General features: G+C 40.8%; 1 protein-coding gene across 1 annotated transcript in view; it reads left to right on the top strand.

Annotated features, from left to right (window-relative positions):
- Positions 1–9,603, top strand: part of LOC115113121 (zinc finger CCHC domain-containing protein 24-like) — a 56,391-nt gene extending 46,788 nt beyond the window's left edge. The window contains exons 3-4 of the mRNA XM_029640381.2: positions 2,195–2,359; positions 9,234–9,603. Coding sequence (XP_029496241.1) covers positions 2,195–2,359; positions 9,234–9,347 — 279 coding nt within the window. The 3' untranslated portion in view covers positions 9,348–9,603. The remainder of the gene's footprint in view (positions 1–2,194; positions 2,360–9,233) is intronic.
- The last annotated feature ends 16,271 nt before the right edge of the window (positions 9,604–25,874 follow it).

The raw sequence follows: 25,874 nt of genomic DNA, 5'->3' as shown, positions 1-25,874 counted from the left end.
CCCTACAGACCTCTCCACCTCTTTATAACACTGTCTACCCCCTGAGTTCTCTCGCTTCTCTGCCCTCTCCCTGAAATCTGGGACCAGCTTTGGGCAATTCGCTCCGCCTTGTAAGAAAACAAGCCTTAACAACTAATCATGGGCTTGGTGGTTTGTTGACGAGTTGAATCGGGTGTGCTAGTGCTGGGCTGGAACAAAAAAGTGCATTCTTAGGGATCCTTGAAAAGAAGTGTTTGTTTTATTACTAGAGTAGGTTGTAGTATACAGGGATTTGCATCTGATGGGTGGGGTTCAGAATCCAACATGACATCAGCCGAACACATCAGCCATCAGCCAGTGGGAGATCAGCCAACGCCAGTCAAGCTCCCTAATTAGTTCGTTTTGGCAGGACATACGCACGCATAGTGATTTATCCCCACAATGACATCAAACGTGCTTTTGTTTGCGACACTCTAGGGGGAAAATGAGACTTTTACCCCGTGTTGCTGTTGTAGTAGCCTGGCTTAGATGAACTACTGCCAGTATGGAGTTGCGTCACAAATGGCACCCTATTCCCTATATAGCGTACTACTTTTGACCAGAGCCATTTGGGCCCTGGTTAAAAGTAGTGCGCTATATAGAGACTATGGTGTCATTTGGGACGAAGACCGTATGAACTCGGTAGTATGATGAGGAGGAGCCCCTCCCAGGGATATTAGCCTCTCGCATGCTTCATTTCATGGCTGGCGGAGTGTGAGTTTGTCTGTGTGTGTGAGACAGAGTGTGGCCGAAAACCCTTCTCCTCTCTGTCTCAGTTTCTCAACTCTCCAAATGTTACAATATGCTGCAAAATATAAGCACCCCCCAAAAAATAAAGAACAAAAAGAGTAGCATTAGTTAAGTAATCATTTTGCATCAGTCTTTATCTCTTTTGTGTTCTCGCCATTTGTTTCAGGGACCTTGACCTTCTGACCTTGACCCACATGATATACACTACATGGCCAAAAGTATGTGGACACACTTCAAATGAGTGGATTCTGCTATTTCAGCCACCACTGTTGCTCACAGGTGTATAAAATGGAGCACACAGCCATGCAATCTCCATAGCCAAACATTGGCAGCATAATGGCTCGTACTAAAGAGCTCAGTGACTTTCAACATGGCGCAGTCAAAGGATGCCACCTTTCCAACAAGTCAGTTTGTCAAATGTCTGCCCTGTTAGAGCTTCCCCGGTCAACTGTAACTGCTGTTATTGTGAAGTGGAAACATCTAGGAGCAACAATGGCTCAGTCGCGATGTGGTAGTCCACACAATCTCACAGAACGGGGGGGACAAGTTCTGAAGTGCGTAGCGCATAAAAATCGCCTGTCCTCGGAAGCAACGTCAGTACAGTAACTGTTTGTTGGGAGCTTCATGAAATGGGTTTCCATGGCCAAGCAGCCACACACAAGCCTAAGATCACCATGCGCAATGCTAACCGCTGACTGGAGTGGTGTAAAGCTCGCTGCCATTGGACTCTGGAGCAGTTGAAATGCGTTCGCTGGAGTGATGAATCACGCTTCACCATCTATCAGTCTGACGGACGAATCGGAGTCTGGCAGATGCCAGGAGAACGATATCTGCCAGAATGCAAAGTGCCAACTGATAAGTTTGGTGGAAGAGGAAATAGGGTCTGGGGCTATTTTTCATAGTTTGGGCCCCTTAGTTCCAGTGAAGGGAAATCTTAACACTACAGCATACAATGACATTCTAGACGATTCTGTGCTTCCAACTTTGTGGCAACAGTTTGGGGAAGGTCCTTTCCTGTTTCAGCATGACAATACCTCCGTGCACAAAGCAAAGTCCATACAGAAATAGTTTGGTGAGATAGGTGTGGAAGAACTTGACTGGCCTGCACAGAGCCCGGACCTTAACCCCATCGAACACCTTTGGGATAAATTGGAACGCCAACTGCAAAGCCAGGCCTAATCGCCCAACATCAGTGCTGACCTCACTAATGCTCTTGTGGCTGAATGGAAGCAAGTCCCCACAGCAATGTTCCAACATCTAATGAAACGCCTTCCCAGACGAGTGGAGGCTGTTATAGCAGCAAAGGGGGACCAACTCCAAATGAACACCCATGATTTTGGAATTCGATTTATGATAAGCGAGTGTCCATTAACATGTGTAGTGTATCTTAAGATACAATCTAAACCTCTCTATTTTGTCCTCCCAGGCACGGCCTAAAGGTGAGGGTCTAACTCCATACCAGGGGAAGAAGAGGTGTTTCGGGGAGTACAAATGTCCCAAGTGTAAGAGGAAGTGGATGAGCGGTAACTCCTGGGCCAACATGGGACAAGAATGTATCAAGTGCCATATCAACGTCTACCCACACAAGCAGGTAGGACAACGTATGTGTGTGCACGTGCGCATATGTGTGCAGTTGTGCATGGGGTGTTTGTGGGTGTTTCCGCGTGTGTGCGTGTGTGCGCTCATGAGCTTTGTGTGTGTGTGTGTGTGTGTGTGTGTGTGTGTGTGTGTGTGTGTGTGTGTGTGTGTGTGTGTGTGTGTGTGTGTGTGTGTGTGTGTGTGTGTGTGATGGAGTAATTTTGTATGTTATGGAAAAAATATGCAAAGCGTTCTTAATCATTATTACAAAACACTCAGAATATGGTTTGACAACTCAACCTCTTTAGTCAGGGGTTTGTAAGGGAAAGTGTATAAACGGAGGGGTGTGTCGAAGCTACATTTGTTTTAACGGTGAAATAACAGGCCTAATAACGTCCAGATACAGGGAGGGAAATGTCCCAAATGGCTTCCTATTCCCTATGCAGTACACTAGTTTTGACTATGGTATAAGGGTGCTATTTTGGACGCAAAAACCTGTGGCTGCTTACATTTTGTAGGCTGTTCCCAACTTGCCTGATTAAAATATAGTAAAAAAAAGAGCCTCAGAGTAAAGTAAGAGTGCTGATCTAGAATCAGTTTGCCTTTAAGATTACAATGATTTAGATTATATGGACGGCTGGGACCTGATCCTAGATATAAATGCTCCTAAAATAATTTTAGGTCGTGTCGTGTCTACACTTGACACTTACATGCGACTTTTGCTATCCGAAATAGATGGCATTGAAAAGATGGGTGGCTTTGTGGTCTGATTGTGTTTAGATCTGGCTGACCACTTCAGGAGGTGGTCAGGGATGCATTGTGTGCGAATTTCTCCTCCGTCTGGACCAGAGTATGTGAGCAGAGCTGGAGCGGAGCAAGGAGCAGAGCCTGCCCAATTTGAGTGGAGGGTGGGGCGAGATTCCCAACGGCTTGAGCATCGGCCTTCTCACCCACTCCAATTTCGCTCCAGTAGCACCCCACGAGCTCAGGGCATGCTCGGCCCAGTATGCATTTGTAGTTTACTTGTGGGCTGCGGTAACCCCTTGCTTTACCTACTGTCATGGAGTTTGCTAAATATTTTCATAAAGAAACTGATTAAATGCACAGGAGGAAGATCAAGGGGACTTACAAAGATGAGGACCAAGAGCAAGAGAGGGAGAATCTTTGTGGAATCTGAAAAGACCCGTATCCTGAAAGCATGATGGTGTACTTACTATGTGCACATGCTAAAAGAAAGGAACGAGTTGGGTAGATAAGTAAGTGTGTCATTGTAGCAAAGTATTTATAAACCAAAAATCTGATCTCTTAAACGTTTTGTTCATTTTTGTTCTATTATCTATACAATAGGCCATCATTGATTTTGGCCCAATAGGCCTGGCATATTCTCACGTTCAAGGAGCTTTCTGTTTTGATTTGGGTTATTTTACCTAAAAAACTTTAGGCCTACCTATAGAAAAAAATATATATATAACTCTGCATCTCTGCCCAGCCTGGCAAGAGGAGCCAAACGGGTGTTTAGCATCCCCAGTGGCTCGTCAAGAGTGGAGAGGATATTCTCCATTATTCTCTGTTGGTTAAGCTGTGATGTTAATGAATGGAGTGAATTTGGAGTGGTATTTGTTTTTTTCTAGGAGCACGGAGCAGTTCTTAGCAGAGTGGTTGGAAAGGACATGGAGCGATGGAACGGGATTTCCAACCACTCAACTCTGCTCACATGCTCTGGTCTGGACGCAATCAGGCTACCGAAAGCGCATACAGTTGGTGACACATTTTCATTATAATGTTGGAGGAAATACGTTCCTAGCATGCGAGGAACGTGTTTGCTGGCCTCATAAATGCTAGCCAGCTAGCTAATATTTATTTAAAAAAATAATTGCTTGGGTAGTTATGCTAACCCATATGCAATCCCTTTAGCTTTGCTTGCTGGCTAGCTACAGAGGTTAGTAGCTACAGTAGTTATCTACTGGCATCTGTTGTTGTTGAGTTATTAACATATTTGACCTATTCTACCATTTTTAGAATGCATACTGGCAATTTAATATAGCGCAGGATAAGGGAATCCGGACACATTGTGGACACAGTAGACATATTTAAATGTAGGTATAGATGCATGACATGTTCGGAATTCCATGATCAGAAATCTATCATCAGAGTACTAAAGCTGCATGAACTGTCAAGTCTAGACACGGCCTCACACTACTCTGAGACACTTTGTGAATATGGGCCCAGAGCTCTGTCACTTAAACTATTAATCTCTCGAAAGCAATAAACTCCAAGAAACAGTTTAACTAGATGTTATAAGTAACTTTCCAAATATGTGACATCCAGAATTGTATTATCATTATCATTGTCATTAAATATTCCTTTTTTCAATTAACTTGAAAATGTGTAAATGTTTTGTGTGTAGAATTGAGAGGGGAGAAAGAGCTTCAGACGTAATTCCCCAGTTCCAAACATTGCATGTAACTTCCACACTCAATCTAGTCATATTTTCATTTCAACAAATTCAGTCAATTCCACCACTTAAAATACAGTTTTGGCTGCAGGAGGCCCAACTTGTAGTTCCCTGGGCCCTGGTCAAAAGTAATGTACTATATAGGGAATAGGGTACCATTTGGGACATAGACCTACCCCGCATACTATGGAAAGAGTATGCACGATTCACTCTTCTAGCAATAATGCTAAATTGGACAGAAAGGAGATGCCTTTTCTCAAGGAGGCTACATCTTCACTCGCTCTGTTATTAAAGGGGCAACCTGGTATTGCATTTCTCCAGCCCAATCCCACCAAGTGGCGAGGTGACTGCTTTGTTATTGTTGTTGCTTGAATCCCAGATTGCCCCTTTAAACCATTATTGAAAGAGTGCAAGAAAACTTGATGGGAAAGTGAAAGTAGCTGTTGGGCTCTGCACAGTACATTCTATTGTATTTCTCCATAGTGATGATTGGCCACTTTAGCTATTTCTCCCTCCCAGAGTTTGGGATAATCGCTCAAACTCAAATGTACCTCTAGTCCCTACCCACAATTCTTGCACTTTTTGAGATCTGAGGGTTGGATAGCAAGTGGACAAATGGTTATACAGTGTCCTACATAACTATTGGGACAGTGAAGCGTTTTTCTTCTTTTGGCTCTATACTCCCTATATTTGGATTTGAAATCAAACAATGACTATGAGGTTAAAGTACAGATTGTCAGCTTTAATTGTATGGTATTTACATCCATATCGGGTGAACTGTTTACAGCACTTTATGTACATAGTCCACTCATTTTAGGGGACCAAAAGTATTGGGACAAATTCATTTATATGTGTATTAATTATTTGGTCCCATATTCATAGCAAGCAATGCCTACATCAAGCTTGTAACTTTACAAATATGTTGGATTATTTGGCTATTTGTTTTGGTTGTGTTTCAGATTATGTTGTGCCCAATAGAATTAATTAATGGTAAATAATGCATTGTGTCATTTTGGAGTCACTTTTATGGTAAATAAGAATATAATATATTTCTAAGCACTTCAACATTAATGTGGTTGCTACCATGATTTCAGACAATCCTGAATGAATCGCGAATAATGATGGGTAAGAAAGGTACAGATGCACAAATATCATACCCCCCGATAAATGTTAACATATTTTAACCCGCAAAACACCCGTCTCAACGTCAACAGTGAAGAGCCAACTCCGAGATGCTGGCCTTCTAGGCAGAGTTGCAAAGAAAAAGCTATATCTCAGACTGGCCCATAAAAATAAAATATTAAGATGGGCAAAAGAACACAGACACTGGACAGAGGAACTCTGCCTAGAAGGCCAGCATCCCGGAGTCGCTTCTTCACTGTTGACGTTGAGATTGGTGTTTTGCAGATAATATTTAATGAAGCTGCCAGTTGAGGACTTGTGAGGCGTCTGTTTCTCAAACTAGACACTCTAATGTACTTGTCCTCTTACTCAGTTGTGCACCAGGGCCTCCCACTCCTTTTCTATTCTGGTTAGTGCCAGTTTGCGCTGTTCTGTGAAGGGAGTAGTACACCACGTTATACGAGATCTTCAGTTTCTTGGCAATTTCTCGCATGGAATAGCCTTCATTTCTTAGAACAAGAATAGACTGAGTTTCAGAAGAAAGGCCTTTGTTTCTGGCCACAAATGCTGATGCTCCAGATACTCAACTAGTCTTAAGAAGGCCAGTTTTCAGCTGTGCTAACATAATTGCAAAAGGGTTTTCTAATGATCAATTAGCCTTTTAAAATGATAAACTTGGATTAGCGAACACAATGTGCCATTGGAGCACAGGAGTGATGGTTGCTGATAATGGGCCTCTGTACGTCTATATAGACATTCCATTCAAAATCAGCCGTTTCCAGCTACAATAGTCATTTGCAGTGTTTAACAATGTCTACACTGTATTCCGGATCAATTTGATGTTATTTTAATTGACAGAAAATGTGTTTTTCTTTCAAAAACAAGGACCTTTCTAAGTGACCTCAAACTTTTGAACGGTAGTGTACGTTTTTTCAAGTCATGTTTAAAAAATGATCTGAGCGGTAGATCTCGGCCTGCATTTTGAATCAGAAAGTGATCTTGGCTCAGAAAATTTAGGTTACCACTGGTGTAGGGGACTAGGCGCACAAGTGCATAGGGGATAGGGCATAGGGGCTAGGGGTTGCTTGCTGCTTTGGATTTGGACATACAGCTACATTAGGATTTGCATGGATCTTCATCCATTCTTCAATGCCATTGAGGGTTCTACTATACTGTAGCTATGGTCACGGTCACAACACCATAGATATTCATATTATGATAGAATGCTTCAAGCAATATCAGGCGACTTCATCAGATCAAACCGATGATGAGAATGTATTAAATCACCATTAAGCGCAGCATTCACAGTGATTATTCTCACCAAAGTCAGTCTTTTAAAATGGCAGAGAAAAGTCTCTGTTCGATGGAAACAGCTTGTGGGAAAAGCATGCTCATTTCTGTGTGTGTGTGTGTGTGTGTGCGCGCGCTTGCGTGTGTGTTGTGGCTAGCACCACACTCATGGGCAAATTCCACACATTTGCTATGTCACCCACTTCACATATTTCCCCCTGTCAGCGTTTGAGAATGAACCACTAACCCCCAGGTACTGCAGACACACACACACACACACACACACACACACACACACACACACACACACACACACACACACACACACACACACACACACACACACACACACACACACACACACACACACACACACACACACACACAGAGCTTGGCTCCAACAGAAAGGACTGAGTGAAATGAATTAAACATTGTGTATTTTTCTTATCTTCCAACGTTGGTATCTGATTCCCAGATACGCTTTAAACTGCAAGTCTTCATGTCCTCAACAGTTCCTGTTAGGTGGTGAGGTATAAAGCTATCCTGACCTGAGCCCTGACCTTCTAAATAGCATCAAATAGCACATTAGTCCCAGGAGTCTTTGACTGGTTCAGGCTCAAGATCAGAGTGAAACAATAAGATCAACCATCACAGATGAGTTACCTTACGTTATAGTATTCTAGACTGTCTATGTGCTTCCATAGTTTTCACATTTCATGACTTTAAGAGAGGCATCCGGATATCTATAGCTGGATGGAATCTAGTTTTGGATTGAAAAATATGTGTGGCATTCATTCAAAATAAACTAATCATAAAAACAGTTTTATCCATTTAATAAATACACAGACAAATCGGACAGATTGCAGTCATTCAGTCCAAAACCCAAGATATTTAACTATCAGATCATTTTCCCAACGAAACATATACTTTGTCATCAAGTACATCCTATTTTGGAAGCCAAACTTAACATTGTGGGTATGTTTGATATGTATTTCATGTTATTATCAATAAGCCTTTAAAGCTAGTGGCAGATAGTCAAGGCGAAGGCTGGCTGCATTGTCTTCTTGCTCTGGTCCTTGGCAACCTGGGCCTTTATCCATAAAGTGTCTCAGAGTAGGAATGCTGATCTAGGATCTGATCCGCTCTGTGCATATCATCATATTCATTGTGATCTAATAGGAAATACTAAGCTTAGATCAGAGACACTTTATGAATACGGGCTCTGGTTTTGACAAGTTATAGAATCAGTCTGAGACTGTCGGTCTGGAAAAAATAACAGTATCATAACAAAAAACTCTGTAACAACAATGGGTGGGAAAGCAAATGATTGCTGAGGGATTGTATGTGATCGACATCCAACAAACCGTTGGCGCTGAACGATACCCTCTGTTGTCCTTCATATACTTTCCAACAAACCATTACTCCCAGTGGTGTAGCTGGTATTTTCATGCAGGTTTGTATCAGCAAACATGTGCCTTGGACCTCTTTCTGGAATTATAGCATGTAGGAGGGGGCTTTGGTCAAAGGTAGTGCACTACATAGAGGACAGGTTACCATTTGGAACGTCGACTCTGTCATTATATCGTGTTAGCGAGAGAAGGAGATCTGTTAGGGTTATTTGCCTCAGCTCTGACACCAATAACAGAAACTACACTGACTCCAGGTCTGAAAAAATCCAGGGTTAGTTCTTGTGGCCTGAGATTTTGGAATACAACAGAGCTGGTTTGAGTCCCAAACAAACTGCTGGCAGATTGAAGGCTTTGTGTTGGGTGTGTGTGTGTGTTTGTTTGTGTGAGTGTGGAGTGAATTGTCAGTGTGTGGTTAGCACCCAGTATACTGTAGAACTGAGGTTAACTCTTCCCCCTGTCATGTTATCACCATTGCAAACGTTTTATATAGTGTGTATACTTGTACGTGATGAGTCTCACTCTTCTCTACCTCCCTCCCTCCCTCTCTGTCATCCATCTTTCTCTACCCCCTCTCCCCATCTTTCTCCCTACGTAACTCTCCTCCCTGTTAGCGTCCATTGGAGAAGCCTGATGGCCTGGACGTCTCAGACCAGAGTAAGGAGCACCCTCAGCACCTGTGTGAGAAATGCAAAGTCCTGGGCTACTACTGCCGACGCGTGCAATAACACCTTAACATATACTCCCTCCCCTTGCTTCAATCCTCCCCTCCCTCTCATCCATCCATCCTCCTTCTCCTCTCCCCATCTCCATCACCTGTTCCTCACCCCTTCCACTCCTCCTCCCCCTCCCTCTCATCCATCCATCCTCCTTCTCCTCTCCCCATCTCCATCACCTGTTCCTCACCCCTTCCACTCCTCCTCCCCTCCCTCTCATCCATCCATCCTCCTTCTCCTCTCCCCATCTCCATCACCTGTTCCTCACCCCTTCTCATCCATCCATCCTCCTTTTCCCATCTCCATCATCCATCCATCCTCCTTCTCCTCTCATCCCCCATCTCCATCACCTGTTCCTCACCCCTTCCACTCCTCCTCCCCCTCCCTCTCATCCATCCATCCTCCTTCTCCTCTCCCCATCTCCTGTTCCTCACCCCTTCCACTCCTCCTCCCCCTCCCTCTCATCCATCTATCCTCCTTCTCCTCTCCTCTCCCCATCTCCATCACCTGTTCCTCACCCCTTCCACTCCTCCCCCTCCCTTGTTCCTCCTCCCATCCCCTCTCTGAATTAGTCGTTAAACCTCCTTTTGGGGAGGTTTGTCACTAAACACAGTTCCTGGTCATTATCCCTACACCTACTGGCCCTTTCTTAATGGTAAAGGAGTGAGAGAAACTGATCCAAGACCTGTACTTAGTGATTAAAAGCCCACAAAGTGCTCTTTCTAAACAGTGATAAAACCCCACAAAGTGCTCTTTTTAAACAGTGAAAACTTGCCTAAATAATTGTATGTAAATATCCTCAATCATGACAGGGCCTTGTAGCCTTGTGTACCCCACGCAATGTGTGTGTGTATAATGTGATATTGTTCTCACTGACAGTATTGCCCTCTCTTTGGTTTCATTACCTCACTTTGGGCTCTGTTGATTTTGTGGTTACAGAAGCGTTTTCCCTGCCAAGTGAAGTGTGTGTGGATGTTCTGAGTATTAAAACAGACAGAGACAGGGCTTCTAGTGATGGTAATGTAACAAAGGTCCCTAAACCTTCTATCGGGCTCAAGTCGGGGTCAATGTCTGGTCAAATGTCAACCTATACATTAATAACTGTGAATTAATTATGAATTGATTATTGATTTGATTAACTGAGGGATACCGCACCATACATCCCTGGCTTACATGTTATATGTGGTGTATTTATTATTTGTCGTCTGTTTGTCTGTTGTGCAATTTTGAATTGATTTTAACTGGGATATATACAAGTAACTGTCCAAATCTAGGAAACACCAACATAAAGTGTCTTAATAACAGGGCCAGAGCAGCTTCAATGAACCGTGGCATAGATTCTACAAGTGTCTGGAACTCTATAGGAGGGATGCGACACCATTCTCCCATGAGAAATTCCATAATTTCGTGATCTGTTGATGGTGGTGGAAAACGCTGTCTCGGGCGCCACTCCAGAATCTCCCGTAAGTGTTCAATTGGGTTGAGATCTGGTGACTGAGACTGCCATGGCATATGGTTTACATAGTTTTCATGCTCAGCAAACCATTCAGTGACCACTTGTGCCCCATGGATGGGGGCATTGTCATCCTATGGTGGCATAGCCATGGTAGCCAAAATAATGGCAAAAATCATGGCCTGCCCAGCATTTTTATACATGACCCTAAGCATGATGGGATTTTAATTGTTTAATTAACTCAGGAACCACACCTGTGTGGAAGCTCCTGCTTTCAATATACTTTGTATCCCTCATTTACTGGTGTTTCCATTATTTTGGCGGTTACTTGTATATGAATGTGTAATAGTATACGTTTTGGCGGTTACTTGTATATGAATGTGTAATAGTATACGTGTGTATGTTTTTATATCAAAGTATTATTGTGTAACTGCTTCTAATTGTCTATAGAAACTACTTTAGGTTGAGAATCGTTCTTCGTTTAGATGTAGTACCGTGATAATAACATTGATGTTTTTGTATTTAACATGCTATACATTTACGTCAGCAATGAAATTAGTGTTTAGGTATTAATCGAGATTTACAAATTGACCAGCTTTGAAAATTCTTGTCCAAAGCCAAATGCAATAAGAGCCGTTTCTGTTATGATAAAGACTGAATATCCAGTTCCTCTTAGCCAATATAACATTCATATTTAGACTCTCAAGCGTTAGATTGAACCTATCTGCAATGCTGTAGTCTTTTTTTGCCTAATACTTTACTTCCAAATAATCATTTTATTATTGTAATGAGTTCCTTGAAAAGTAATTCCGTCCTGTACTCTATGTATGCAAACAATATTCTTATTAAGGACTCAACTTCAGTAGTCTATTTGGTGTAGGATGCCGGTAGATTGACATGGTGGATTTTAGTTGATTAGAACTGGTATTTAATCTGGTATATACAGTAAATAAGTAATCCTTATGCATTTCAAAGTGGTTTTATAGTATACATATAGCATTTGCAAATTCACATCTTTTTTAGGACTCACACCTGGCCAATAGAGCTGTTCCAATCTTGTAACGCTACTTTAAGAAAGCTTTATTTACCTAGAAATATGACAGTGAATCTAACTAATATCTTTTTCCAAGGGGTTTAACTCCTTCATAGTGTGTCAAACAGGTGACAGCAGTAAAGGATGTCTGGGGAGAGAGAGAGGTGAAGGGATGTAGGTAAGATGAATATAATGTTTGGTGAAGAAAAAATAAGTGGGAAAGTTGTCTTGTAACAGACATAGGCATGTTTTGTTTATCAGAGGACGTTTTGTAAGTGTGATGATGGATTAAGTTTACGTTTCTGTGTGTTTCATACCACATCATGATATAAACATTAAATAATGTCTTTAATAGAGGAGACAACTAACCATTATCTCTGTTTTCAAAGATCTAGGCCTATACTTTAAACTTTATCGTTGGAGAATCTAGAGGGAAGAATATCTTTGATCTAACATTTTGTAATGTTAGGTTTAGTTGTATTTTAGCGATAGAGGTTATTGACACTTTCGGAACATTTATGTTGTGAGTATAGCTGAAGAGAAGTTTGCTACCAATTTTCAAAGCTGAGGTGTATTTTTCAAATCAAAACACATTAGTTTCTCAAATATTTAGAATGTGTTTAATGGTTCTATAAAGGTTGAATTAATAGTTGTATATTTTATATTATCTTAAAAGTACCAATGTGCCTTGTAAAAAGAGAATAATTATTTTGAAAAATTTGAAGGAAATGAAATAAGAGGAGAATTGAACTTAGTTTGGAACTGGATTAAACTAAGTAACTCTGAGGTAGTGTTTTGCCAAGTTTGATGCAAGTTCAAGATGTGAATACAAATTGGAAAACAAATAACCTTACCCCATTAGAACTGAGAAGTTTCATCTGGCTAATGTCTTCCTCTACACCATTTTTTTGAGTTTGGACGCAGACAATCACACACACTGTAGCTAGTCTGTTGTCATGGAATCAACAACGATATTTTGAAGTCAGTACACTAATGTGAATGAGGTTTTCACTAAAAGCTGTATACCTCATCCTCGTTCTCCGGGATTAAATCTGATCTCATTTGGGCTTTTAAAGGCAATTTCCGATTGAGACGATATGCAGTGTTTACTGTGAATGGGATCTCCACAAATGCGCGAACATTTCCTTTAAAAGCTGCAATGCCTATAACTCATGATCGGATTGAATCCCGTCCTTGAGATGATAGTCTGTTTATGACTTAATGATTGATTTAACAAACACAAGTAGGAGTTTAGTCTGTTGTCTTACATACAATGGGTGGATACTGAACAATGCCTTATGCATCATTTGTCAAAACTTGGACATCACACTCAGTTGGTTTTAGTTATATGGGGAGGTGAAGGATAGTTAGCCTGTTTCCAGATCTGTTTGTGACTCTTGACAACCCCTATAGTCATTGTGACAGCACAATTAGATCTTGAACCAGCCTACAGGATAGTAGTCTACTCATAAAATATTAGGCTTTATAATAGCGAGAAGATGCATCATAGCCATTATATGGATATTGTATTATCATCTGAACAAAAATGTTTTTTTAATCATATTTGATGTGAATCGTATTGATGTTGAGGGTTTTGTTCGTTGATTACAGGTCATAGCAGATTATTATTTTCTCCCCACATAATGTTGGGATCAATTCTATATTTTCAGTACTGTAGCTAATACAATTGATCTGTTTCTCTGTCATATCTAATAAGTGTTATAAAACCAACTACAACCGAGCAGAACACTGCTGATATCCTATCTTTACAATATATTCTAGTCTTTATTCTCTTCCCAACAGTAGTGTATGTTTCCATTAGCCATCTCCGTTAGCTTGGGTATTAGCCAACTAAACCTAGGCCTAGATTCAATCAGCTGCACGGCTGATGTGTTGAAGGAGTCGGAAGTATAACTGCATTGGAGCTGTCCAATCAGTGAGCAGCTGCTCTTGATCATTGTCACGAAGCCACACCCATCCCACTTGCGTTAGAAGATCAGAACGAGAAAGTGTAGGCTATATAGATTAAATAATTATGCTCAAATTGAAAATCATTAAAATAAATAATGAGGGCCTCCCGAGTAGTGCAGTGGTCTAAGGCCACTAGAGATCCTGGTCCGAGTCCAGGCTCTGTCGCAGCCGGCCACGACTGGGAGACCCATGGGGTGATGCACAATTGGCCCAGCATCGTCCGGGCAGGGCGGGTGCAATGCACGTGGACACGGTCGCCATGTGTACAGTGTTTCCTCCGCGGTTGGCTTCTGGGTTAAGCGGGCATTGTGTCAAGAAGCAGTGTGGCTTGGCGGGTTGTGTTTTGAAGGACGCATGGCTCTCGATCTTCGCCTCTCCGGAGTCTGTACGGGAGTTGCAGCGATGGGACAAGTCTGTAACTACCAATTGGATACCACGAAATTGGGGAGAAAAAGGGGTAATATATATATATTTTTAAATGAATAAAAAGAAAAAAATATTTCTATCAGCCTAATCGAGGTGTAGATTTACATCTCACATTCCAGTCTTCGAACTTGTGAACATGGCTGCATGGGATATCTCTTACTGCGACTCTTTCCAGCCAATGGCAATGCCATTTTCCACTTTAGGTACAGTATAATTCCAGGAGCGGCTTGTGGATTTGACAACTCTAACTCCGTTCCACCTCCGACACTGCCAAAACAATTGCTATGCGGATGACAGCTAAAGCAGATCTAATTGAATAGAACCCCTAAAGTGCTAATACTGATCAAAATCGATATGCATTAGGCTTATGAGTGCTCTGACTTTAAGGAATATAAGGATAAGAATATCCTTAAGAATATAAGGAATGTCATGAAGAATATAAAGAAAATATAAAATTGCCCAATATATTTTTGTGGGATAGTCTGATTCCGTCCAGACCAGTTTGTGAAGAAGCCATGTGTTTGAGATGGCATAACGAGCCAATGGAAGCAGTTCATACAATGTGTTTATTGTATTTAAAACGTATACAAATGCTTTTTCAGATGTGTTTTTTTTGTCTTGAATTTAGGGCTGGATTCGTATCGTGGAAGTATCTCAGAAGATCAGCGTAAAAATGTAATGGTAATTTCTGATTGAGCCGACATAATCCGCGTTTAACGTGAATACAGTCTCCACGGAGCTTCCGTGATGCTTCTGCGATACTGATTTAATCCAGCCCTGACATATACTTGATTTTTCTAGTTCCTTTTCGGTATGGGTTTGTTATTTTCTATGAAAGATTTGTGTATTTTGGAAAAAATACTTTATAGATAAAAAAAAATAAAAAAAATCTTTATTTTTCCCTCAAAAATACATTTTACAACTGACTGTTTTATGTATATATTAGATGGCCATAATTTTTAAGGATCTTAGCTCCTCTGAAATGTAATGCAATTTTGAAGCTTTCTATGTGAAAAAGGGCCTATATTGCTGAGAAACAAATAAAGCTGGGAGTTTTTTTGTTGATGTTTTACAATGACCTGAGGGGTTAATCCGACAGAAATATTTATGAAAAGATTTTTTACAACACGTTTTTTAAAATATAAAATAAGCAACAGTTACACTAAGAAGAAAATATTGAACTACATAGATTAAAAAAGTTGGTACATAATTTTGAATACCCTTTACTCAATTATAAGCCATTGTGTGTTTTTTTTGCGGTTAGAAACTTTATCAGTATTGCATAACCCAGAATGATACCCAAGTGCTTTAACTAATATGTCAATGAGTTACAATTTGTGTCCTTTGAATAGCATGCATTCATGTTGTATTACGAGTATTGCATTGTTATGAAAATGGCAGACATAATTACCGATGTTTTGTTATTACAATTCTATATCATTGATTAAGATGTTACTAGGTTAAGCAATAATACTGTTTTGTTAACATGCAGAAGAAATCATCTTTATATTTGAATGACTGATACTCGCCACTATATAAGCACATTCAACTGTGAGTTCTAGTTTGCCAAAGCAGCTACAACAAGGACATATTGTGAAATAATTATTTTTATTCATAGTGTAGTAAACCTGGACTCAGGGGTAGACTTAACATAGTAAACATAAATCTGTCTCCTTCTGTGTAGTATAATATGTTATGTTTCGTATGGCATGGTATGTTACAAATTCCAATTTGTTGTGGGTAATGTTAGCTAGGTGGCTAACTGGCTATAGTTAGCTAGGCTAGGGGTTCGAGTTAAGGTTAGGGGTTAGGTTAAAGGGTTAAGGGAAGGGTTAGCTAACATGCTAAGTAGTTGCAAAGTTGCTAATTAGCTAAAACTGTCCGTGATGAGATTCGAACACACAACATTTGGGTTGCTAGATGTTCACGTTATAGGTTAGGGGTTAGGTTAAAGGGTTAAGGGAAGGGTTAGCTAACATGCTAAGTAGTTGCAAAGTTGCTAATTAGCTAAAACTGTCCATGATGAGATTCGAACACGCAACCTTTGGGTTGCTAGATGTTCACATTATAGGTTAGGGATTAGGCTAACAGATTAAGGGAAGGGTTAGCTAACATGTTAAGTAGTTTCAAAGTTGCTAATTAGCTAAAACTGTCCTTGATGAGATTCGAACACGCAACCTTTGAGTTGCTAGACGTTCACGTTATAGTAACCTTCTGTCTCATGTAGCCATACCAAACATAACATGTCATACTAATTTGAGTGTCCTGAATTTATATTTAATATGTTACGTCTAGTCTATGAGACCAGGCTGTAGTTCAGAGTGTAACTTGCGTCTGTTAATCAAGTTTGTGAGACAAAATTACTATTATAGAGTTTGCATGTGCATGTGTTTTGATTTTAAATGAAAAATTTGTATTACTTCATGCAATGTATTTCATTTTAGCACTGTAACGTAGTTGGCTACATACTGTAATGGGCTATATAGAGTCTGTCCTTAATAGCACCCTATTCATTTTATAGTGCACTACTTTTGACCCAGCACATAGGGCTCTGGTCAAAAGTAGTGCACTATTTCGAGTATAGGGTACCATTTGGGATATACAATAGTCTCAGCATTCTCAACAACTTCAAATTGATTGTTACTAGTCATAAAAATGTATCGTTCACTGATAGTGTATACCAATTTATACATACTAACTGAATGTAGTGTTTTAACACTTAAGTGGTCGATTAGACATTCATGTTTGTTCTTTGACGTCTGTAACGTTTTGAGATTGTATGCTATAATTGGATTGAGTGAGTTAGGATGATGAGTGAAAAGTTGCTGTGGAAAAAGAAAATAGCACTTCTGTTGCAACATGTCCCTGAAATGGCATTCCCAAATGTGCCTTATTTGTTAGTTAAGAAAACAACAAACTACTTTCCCACTGGGTACAGACGTCAATTCAACGTCTATTCCACGTTGGTTCAGCGTAATTTCATTGAAATTACATGGAAACAACGTTTATTCAAGCAGTGTGTGCCCAATGGGTTAGAGCTTTAGTGCTATTAGGAATTTTGATGAATAAAATAAATGTTAAATTCGAAACATTTGGATAGTGTTCTTTTTCAGTGCATTGTTGAATTTGTACTATTCAATATACTGGCGTTGCTTCTTAGTTCACCTCGCCAACTGAAAAGCTAGATAGAATTTCACCATATTGCTTAAATAGAACTATCCAATCCACTCAAATCTACACAAGTACCCAGGGGTTAGGGATCAGGGGCCACAATACAACAATACAGCTTTAGGGCTCTATGCAATCCGTAGTGCTGAAGATCCGCTTTTTAGCACAATTGACAATTATGTTCCCGTGGTCGCGGAGACTGTATTCATGGTAAACATTGCATACTGTATGCCGGCTCAATTGGAAATTACCTTTACATTTTAACCTAGATCTTCCACGATACTTTGGCGATACGGATTGAATCCATCCCTTAATGTCCATATGTTACAACGAATAAACAGACATTCTACTCAATGGTGGGGCTCAGGGCTGGTTCAAATACTGTTTCAAATACTTGAAACACTGAGTGTTTGCTCTAGCCTACCTCGAGTGTCGATGGACATGGTTTGATGGGACTTTTCGATGGTCCATTAAGCCAGGCAAGCTCAATAAAGCACAGATCAAGTATTTCAAATAGTATTTGAACCCAGGTTTGGTCTGCACTGCGGAGGTCTGCTGGTTGTGTAAAGGAGGAGGACGATGCCTCAGGAAGCTGTTGTCAAGTCCTGGAGGTCCTATTCTAGTTCAGACTAGTGTTGAAAAGATCCGGGGTAGGGAAAGTGACTGGTTTATTTCAACGCTTATTTCAACACTTTTACTATTACATTGTCATTTGTATGAGTTATCAAGACTTCCAGTTCTGTACTTATAAAACCTTTTCTCTAAACTTTGTTTCTCTGGGTCATTTACTCTAAATTAGTGAATATAAACCAGATAATAAAATGCAAATAGTTTTACCAAAGCTGTGGATAGGTTTTTTAACTAAGCCTACAGACTAGATCAAAGCACACATTCATGCTCGCTTCATGATAACCACTGAGTGTACAAAACATTAAAGACATCTGCTCTTTCCATGACATACACTGACTAGGTGAATCCAGTTGAAAGCTATGATCACTTATTGATGTCACTTGTTAAATCCACTTCAATCAGTGTAGATGAAGGGGAGGAGACGGGTTAAAGAAGGATTTTTAAGCCTTGAGACAATTGAGACATGGATTGTTTATGTGAGCCATTCAGAGGGTGAATGGACAAGACAAAAGTGCCTTTGAACAGGGTCTGGTAGTAGGTGCCAGGCGCACCAGTTTGTGTCAAGAACGGCAACACTGCTGGGTTTTTCACACTCAACAGTTTCCCGTGTGTAACAAGAATGGTCCACCCAAAAGACATCCAGCCAACTTGACACAACTGTGGGAGGCATTGGAGTCAACAAGCGCCAGCATCCCTGTGGAACGCGTTCGAAACCGTGTAGAGTCCATTCCTGACGAATTGAGGCTGTTCTGAGGGCAAAGGGAGGGTGCAACTCAATGTTAAAAGGTGTTCCCAATGTTTGTTATAGTCAGTGGAAATGCATGTGATACAAGAACTTAATTGCTTGTAATGATTGTAAACATCTTATTGTTTAACATGAGTATATAAGTACACTCTTAGAAAAAAAAGGTGCTATCTAGAACCTAAAATGGTTATTCGGCTGTCCCCATAGAACCCTTTGTGAAGGACCCTTTTTGGTTCCATTTAGAACTTTTTACATGGAGGGTTCTACATGTAACCCAAAATAATTCTACGTGGAACCAACAAGGGTTCTCCTATGAGGACAGCCAAAGAACCCTTTTGGAACCCTTTTTTTCAAAGAGTGTAGGGCTAGGGCACTGGCCGTAGTCTGTCCAGCCAAGTTTCCATGCACGGGCTTGGACACACATTCCAAATAGCAAACACTTCACAAGAGGGTGGGGACCCAAATTATATTAAGTTTGTTATAACATCCCTAGCTCAAACATAGAAGTGGGGATAAAGTGTCTCTATGGCAACAATGTAACTTGAGAATTCAAACAAACGGTTGGGAAGTCCGAGCGCATGGTTTCGTTTAAGAGCCATGGTAGCTATTTCACGTTCGGTTCATTATTTACTTTCATAAAGTATTAGCTTGATAAGCATCACCACCACCCAGACACATAGGCTGTGTTTGGACAGGCAGCCCTATTCTGATCATTGTTTCACTAATTTGTATTTTAACCAATCAGATCAGATCTGAAAAAGATCAAAAGTGATTGTTCAAAAGACCAATTGGTGGAAGAAATATCAGTATTGGGCTGCCAGGCTAAATGCAGCCATAGTCTGGTTTTTCAGTCTCTGCCCTGGTCACTCACTGAATTTCACCAGGGGAGAATTGTTTGGTTTACAATAAAGACATTAGAGCTAGAATCGAGGGAAGAACTGAACAATAGAAATATAGTAACTACAATCGTAAATAGAATGTTTACATCATATTTCTATGGTAAGAACCCACACAAAAGAAAGTTGGTGTACTGTACATCAAACTAAATGTGGTTTTGAGAAAATATTTTACAACACACAAAGTTGGTAAAAATGTATCTGCATTCTTAACAACTCAATTGCTCATTCACTACTAATGATTATAGCATTCGTCACTAACTGTTTTCCTGTATACTACTGCGGTATAACTAGATTGACTTGTATTGACTTGTATTCTGCACACACATTCAAATCACAAATAGTCAATACACTTTTACTATAGAATCATTGCTCTCTTTTCTAATAAGAGTACTTTACTTCCAGAATATTGGCCTTCACAGCTTTGTTCCAAGCCAAGTGAGATGAAACAGATGATATCCCAGTATAGGGAGGTTTCATGGACAAATAGAAGCCAAAGGCGTGATGTCACATCCTGCACTGAAGGACAGGAAGTCGTGTTGGTTGTCTGGCGGTCTAAAAAAAGACATTGGATCCTTACCAGGAAGTGTTAAAGGCAGGAATAATTAGTGATTTTGGCCCACAGGACACAATGAGCAACGGAGTACACTAAAACATGGATTTATTTGGGAATAAATGTACAACATTATTTTATACATTCTATATGTCTCAGGTCCATCTTCCATGCCTAAATAGTTTATAGATTATTTTCTCTACAAAAATATTACAGCGACATCCATAGAGACGGAAAGAGGCCTCATCATTTTATCCGTGCCATTATGGCGTCTGTGACAGCATTGGCAGCGCCATTGTGGCTATCTCCATTTTAAAATAGTAATTTGTCTTTTTCTTTTGTTTTGAAAAAAGTGTCATGCTTATGTTGGTGATTTACCGCCACCTGCAGTGCTCGAGTCCTGAACCAAATCTTTTGTTATTCATTTATTGTAGCCTCTAGATGGTGGGGTTGATCCATTTACAAACCATAGCACCCAATTTCAAGAAGACAATGCTCTGATCATTGGCTGATTGCTCCCAACCCATAGGAATCCACACCCAGTTGACTACTTTAAAATGGTGGATGCCCTCAATGGCCATGCTAAAACGGGTTACATCCATGTCGAGTTCTCTATCCATCTCTATGGTGACATGTAGGAGATTTGTTCTATTATCTTTGACATGGAAGTGCAGGCTTTCTCCTTGAGGAAAGATACTGGAGAAACTAAAATAGCACATTTTTCATAACCTGTAGGTAGGTAGGAACAGAGTTCTATAACCTGTAGGTAGGTAGGAACAGAGTTCTATAACCTGTAGGGAACGCAATATGTGGTCTATACTTGGCATGCAGGTTTCTCACTTATGGGTAGCACACATTTGGATATGGTGGGTATATGCAAATTAAAACTGAAGTATTTACTATAATTCAAAAAGTGTAGTATTTTTGCAGACTGCAATGTTTCTGCAGGCATTAATTTAGTATTTACTGCAGTGTTTTCTTGCGGATTCTACTGTAGTATTTATATAGTATTCTACAGCAGTAGTTCCTAAAAGTAGAATGCACAGGGTGCAATTTTGAAAGTGGGTAGGTAGGGCATCAGCATTTCCTCATGTCAGTCATTGCAGACCGTAGAGAGCTATTTATAACTTGTCAGAAATCTCCAGATCAACTAGCCCATGTCGGCTAATGTTTTTGAATCACTCAAATATCACGTGAACACACATAAGACATGGCAAAACTTGTAGAATTGCAGAAAATGTGCTTTAAAACGGCCAAATTGTCTTTGCACACAATGAAAAAATGTATAGAATTGCAGGAAATAAGCTTTAAACCTGCAACATTTTCTCTCTGCCAAGAAGAGGGGTGTGAACACTGTGGGTTGTTCCCCAATGCTGGAAGGGGGGCATGAGTGAAAAAGTTTGGGAGCCCTTGTTCTACAGTATGCTACAACATTATATAGTAAGCACTACACGATTGAGGGATACAATTATTCTAGAGTATACCTACAGTTAGCTACAGAATTCTATAGTAAGGACGGTAGTATTCTATACTGAGCTGTAGTCTTTTTTTATGTGGGTACATGCAGAGAAAACCTATTTCTCCAAACGTTGTTTCCATGGATCAAGTGCTCACATAAAGACTAAATAGATAGCAACACTGTGGGGTAACTGGCTGCAGAAGAACATAGAAAAGCAGATAGAACACATCTGGATTGGGTATAGGTCTATTCCCCCCACCCTAACTGGAGCCAGACTGTCATTATCCAAGAGAACATACCCTGAGCTGGAGTGTCCATCTATCAACATGGGGTAAAGGTTTAGTCTAAATAAATGTTATTATGATAAATGGGATGTTGACTTGCTTGGAAAGTAGGTCATTTGTAACTATTGAAATAACCTGTCTGTGTTGTCAATACCGCCATCTAGTGGAGTGGAGCCACTACTTCAACAACTGCAATTTCACTGAACAAAAATATAAACGCAACGTGCAGTAATTTTTTTACTGAATTACAGTTCATATAAGGAGATCAGTCAATTAAAATAAATATATTAGGCCCTAATCTATGGATTTCATGACTGGGAATACAGATATGCATCGGTTAGTCACAGATGAAAGAAGGGGCTAGGATCAGAAAACCAGTCAGTATTTGGTGTGACCACCATTTGCCTCATGCAGTGCGACACACCTCCTTCGCATAGAGTTGATCAGGCTGTTAATTGTGGCCTGTGGAATGACGTCTCACTCTTCAATGTCTGTCCGAAGTTGCTGGATATTGTCTGGAACTGGAACATGCTGTAGTAAACGGGGATCCGTTTACTCTGGTGAGTCTGCAGGCCATGGAAGAACTGGAACATGCTGTAGTAAACGGGGATCCGTTTACTCTGGTGAGTCTGCAGGCCATGGAAGAACTGGAACATGCTGTAGTAAACGGGGATCCGTTTACTCTGGTGAGTCTGCAGGCCATGGAAGAACTGGAACATGCTGTAGTAAACGGGGATCCGTTTACTCTGGTGAGTCTGCAGGCCATGGAAGAACTGGAACATGCTGTAGTAAACGGGGATCCGTTTACTCTGGTGAGTCTGCAGGCCATGGAAGAACTGGAACATGCTGTAGTAAACGGGGATCCGTTTACTCTGGTGAGTCTGCAGGCCATGGAAGAACTGGAACATGCTGTAGTAAACGGGGATCCGTTTACTCTGGTGAGTATACAGGCCATGGAAGAACTGGAACATGCTGTAGTAAACGGGGATCCGTTTACTCTGGTGAGTATACAGGCCATGGAAGAACTGGAACATGCTGTAGTAAACGGGGATCCGTTTACTCTGGTGAGTCTGCAGGCCATGGAAGAACTGGAACATGCTGTAGTAAACGGGGATCCGTTTGCTCTGGTGAGTATACAGGCCATGGAAGAACTGGAACATGCTGTAGTAAACGGGGATCCGTTTACTCTGGTGAGTCTGCAGGCCATGGAAGAACTGGAACATGCTGTAGTAAACGGGGATCCGTTTACTCTGGTGAGTCTGCAGGCCATGGAAGAACTGGAACATGCTGTAGTAAACGGGGATCCGTTTACTCTGGTGAGTCTGCAGGCCATGGAAGAACTGGAACATGCTGTAGTAAACGGGGATCCGTTTACTCTGGTGAGTATACAGGCCATGGAATAACTGGAACATGCTGTAGTAAACGGGGATCCGTTTACTCTGGTGAGTCTGCAGGCCATGGAAGAACTGGAACATGCTGTAGTAAACGGGGATCCGTTTACTCTGGTGAGTCTGCAGGCCATGGAAGAACTGGAACATGCTGTAGTAAACGGGGATCCGTTTACTCTGGTGAGTCTGCAGGCCATGGAAGAACTGGAACATGCTGTAGTAAACGGGGATCCGTTTACTCTGGTGAGTCTGCAGGCCATGGAAGAACTGGAACATGCTGTAGTAAACGGGGATCCGTTTACTCTGGTGAGTATACAGGCCATGGAAGAACTGGGACATTTTCAGCTTCCAGGAACTGTGTACAGATCCTTGTGACATGGGGCCATGCATTATCATGCTGAAACATGAGATGATGGCGGCTGATGAATGGCACGATAATGGGCCTCTGGATCTCGTCACGGTATCTCTGCACATTCAAATTGCCATCAATAAAATGCAATTGTTGCATTTTGCTGTCTGTAGCTTATGCCTGCCCATACCATAACCCCAATGCCACCATGGTCACAATGTTGACATCAGCAAGCCACTCGCCCACACGACGCCATATACCTGGTCAGATGTTGTGAGGCCCGGTTGGATGTACTGCAAAATTCTCCAAAACAACGTTAAGGCAGCTTATGGTAGAGAAATGAACATTAAATTCTCTGGCAACTGCTCTGGTGGACATTCCTGCAGTCAGCATGCCAATTGTACACTCCCTCAAAATGTGAGACATCTGTGTCATTGTGTTGTGTGATAAAACGGAGCATTTTAGTGGCATTTTATTGTATCCAGCACAAGGTGCACCTGTTTAATGATCATGCTGTTTCATCAGCGTCTTGATATGCCACACCTGTTCAGGTGGATGGATTATCTTGGCAAAGGAGAAATGCTCACTAACAGTGATGTAAACAAATTTGTGCACATCATTTGAGAGAAATCATAATTTGTGCGTATGGAACATTTCTGTGATTGTTTATTTCAGCTCATGAAACATAGGACCAACACTTTATATGTTGCGTTTACATTTTATAGTTTTGTTCAGTGTAAGTGTTTTACATATTAAGGTCGACTAACTAGGGTCAGACTGAGGAGTTAGCTGGTGAGCTAGGATACCTGTATGGAGCCAGATACCTACCAAAAGGTTGAACATACGTATTCGCTAGGATCGTAAGAAGTCATGCATGAAACATGAAACGTAAACGTTAAAATAGATCTGTAAACGTATGTCACTACTATGAATTAACATTTACACGTTCAATTCTTACTTTATACCTCCCTTTACTCGGTGACATATATTTGTTATGCGTACAAACTTTTGTCAGTAATGTGGCATCTGCAAAGGACATGAACTGAACGTAGTTAGCTGAAGTTAGCTGGTCAATCAAGCAACTCTATCCCAGATATTACAGTTGCCTTGCAGCTTCCAAGATTCATTTCCAAAAAGTCTAAAGCTTGTTTTAGAACGGCATTCAATGACGACGTTATACCAGTAGATGACATAGTATAGGCTTGGGCCTTGATAAAGACGCAGAAGAACCTAGAATAACCACCCGAGTTGCAAGATAGAAAGTAAATAGGCTAGGCCTATTCCACTATCTAAATATGCCATGCTGTTGTGTGTTATTTAATGACCATATAATGGCATCATTTTATTTGTATGGACGTGTGGGGATTATCTTAGCAAAGGAGAAATGCTCACTAACAAGGATGTAAACAAATTTGTGAAGAAAATTTGAAAGAAATAAGCTTTTTGTGCGCATAGATCTTTTATTTCAGCTCATGAAACATGGGACCAACACTTTACATGTTGCGTTAATATTTTTGTTCAGTATACTTTAACATTATGTAGCTATCCTTAGCCACCTCTATGATGATTCGTCCCAGAGATTCGTTGTCAGTTGTGATGACAAAATACACTACTGGGTTCTTGACGGGTCCAGACGAAAACAACATCGTCGCAGCAATCGCCAAAGAGCAATATTTTATATGATTTTTAATTTGCAACATCTTTGCATAGTTGTCAACATGACGTTCTGAGAATGGGGGTGTGTGATTACACATGACATTGCAAAGACCCCCAAGAGCGACACCAAATGATGATGTTGTGCACATAGATAGCTAGTCCATGAAAATGATGAATACATCTGTCTACAATATTCAATAGTATTTAGATTTTTATTGTTAGAATGTCTTATTCCCCTCCCCATCAAAGCCTTTACTCCAATATTGAACTCTGTATTTTAGGTCTAAATAACTTTATATGTGATAGACAAGACTCTTCCTTTTTAAGGTAGTTTCAAACTGGGCATGCATGTAATACTCATATTGTTATGAAAGCTCTTAAACTGACTTGACTGCCAGTTGGTCTTCATAGATCTAGCATTCTCCACTGTGATTGCGTCTGGTGGATGGCGATACATTTACTGTCATTAAAGTTACATAGAGGATAGACGATGTAGGCTATTGGAAAACCAAGACCATGATGCATGAG

This window comes from Oncorhynchus nerka, linkage group LG28, assembly GCF_034236695.1.
Source record: "Oncorhynchus nerka isolate Pitt River linkage group LG28, Oner_Uvic_2.0, whole genome shotgun sequence".
NCBI classification, from domain to species: domain Eukaryota; kingdom Metazoa; phylum Chordata; class Actinopteri; order Salmoniformes; family Salmonidae; genus Oncorhynchus; species Oncorhynchus nerka.
This window is presented reverse-complemented; position numbering and strand designations above follow the sequence as displayed.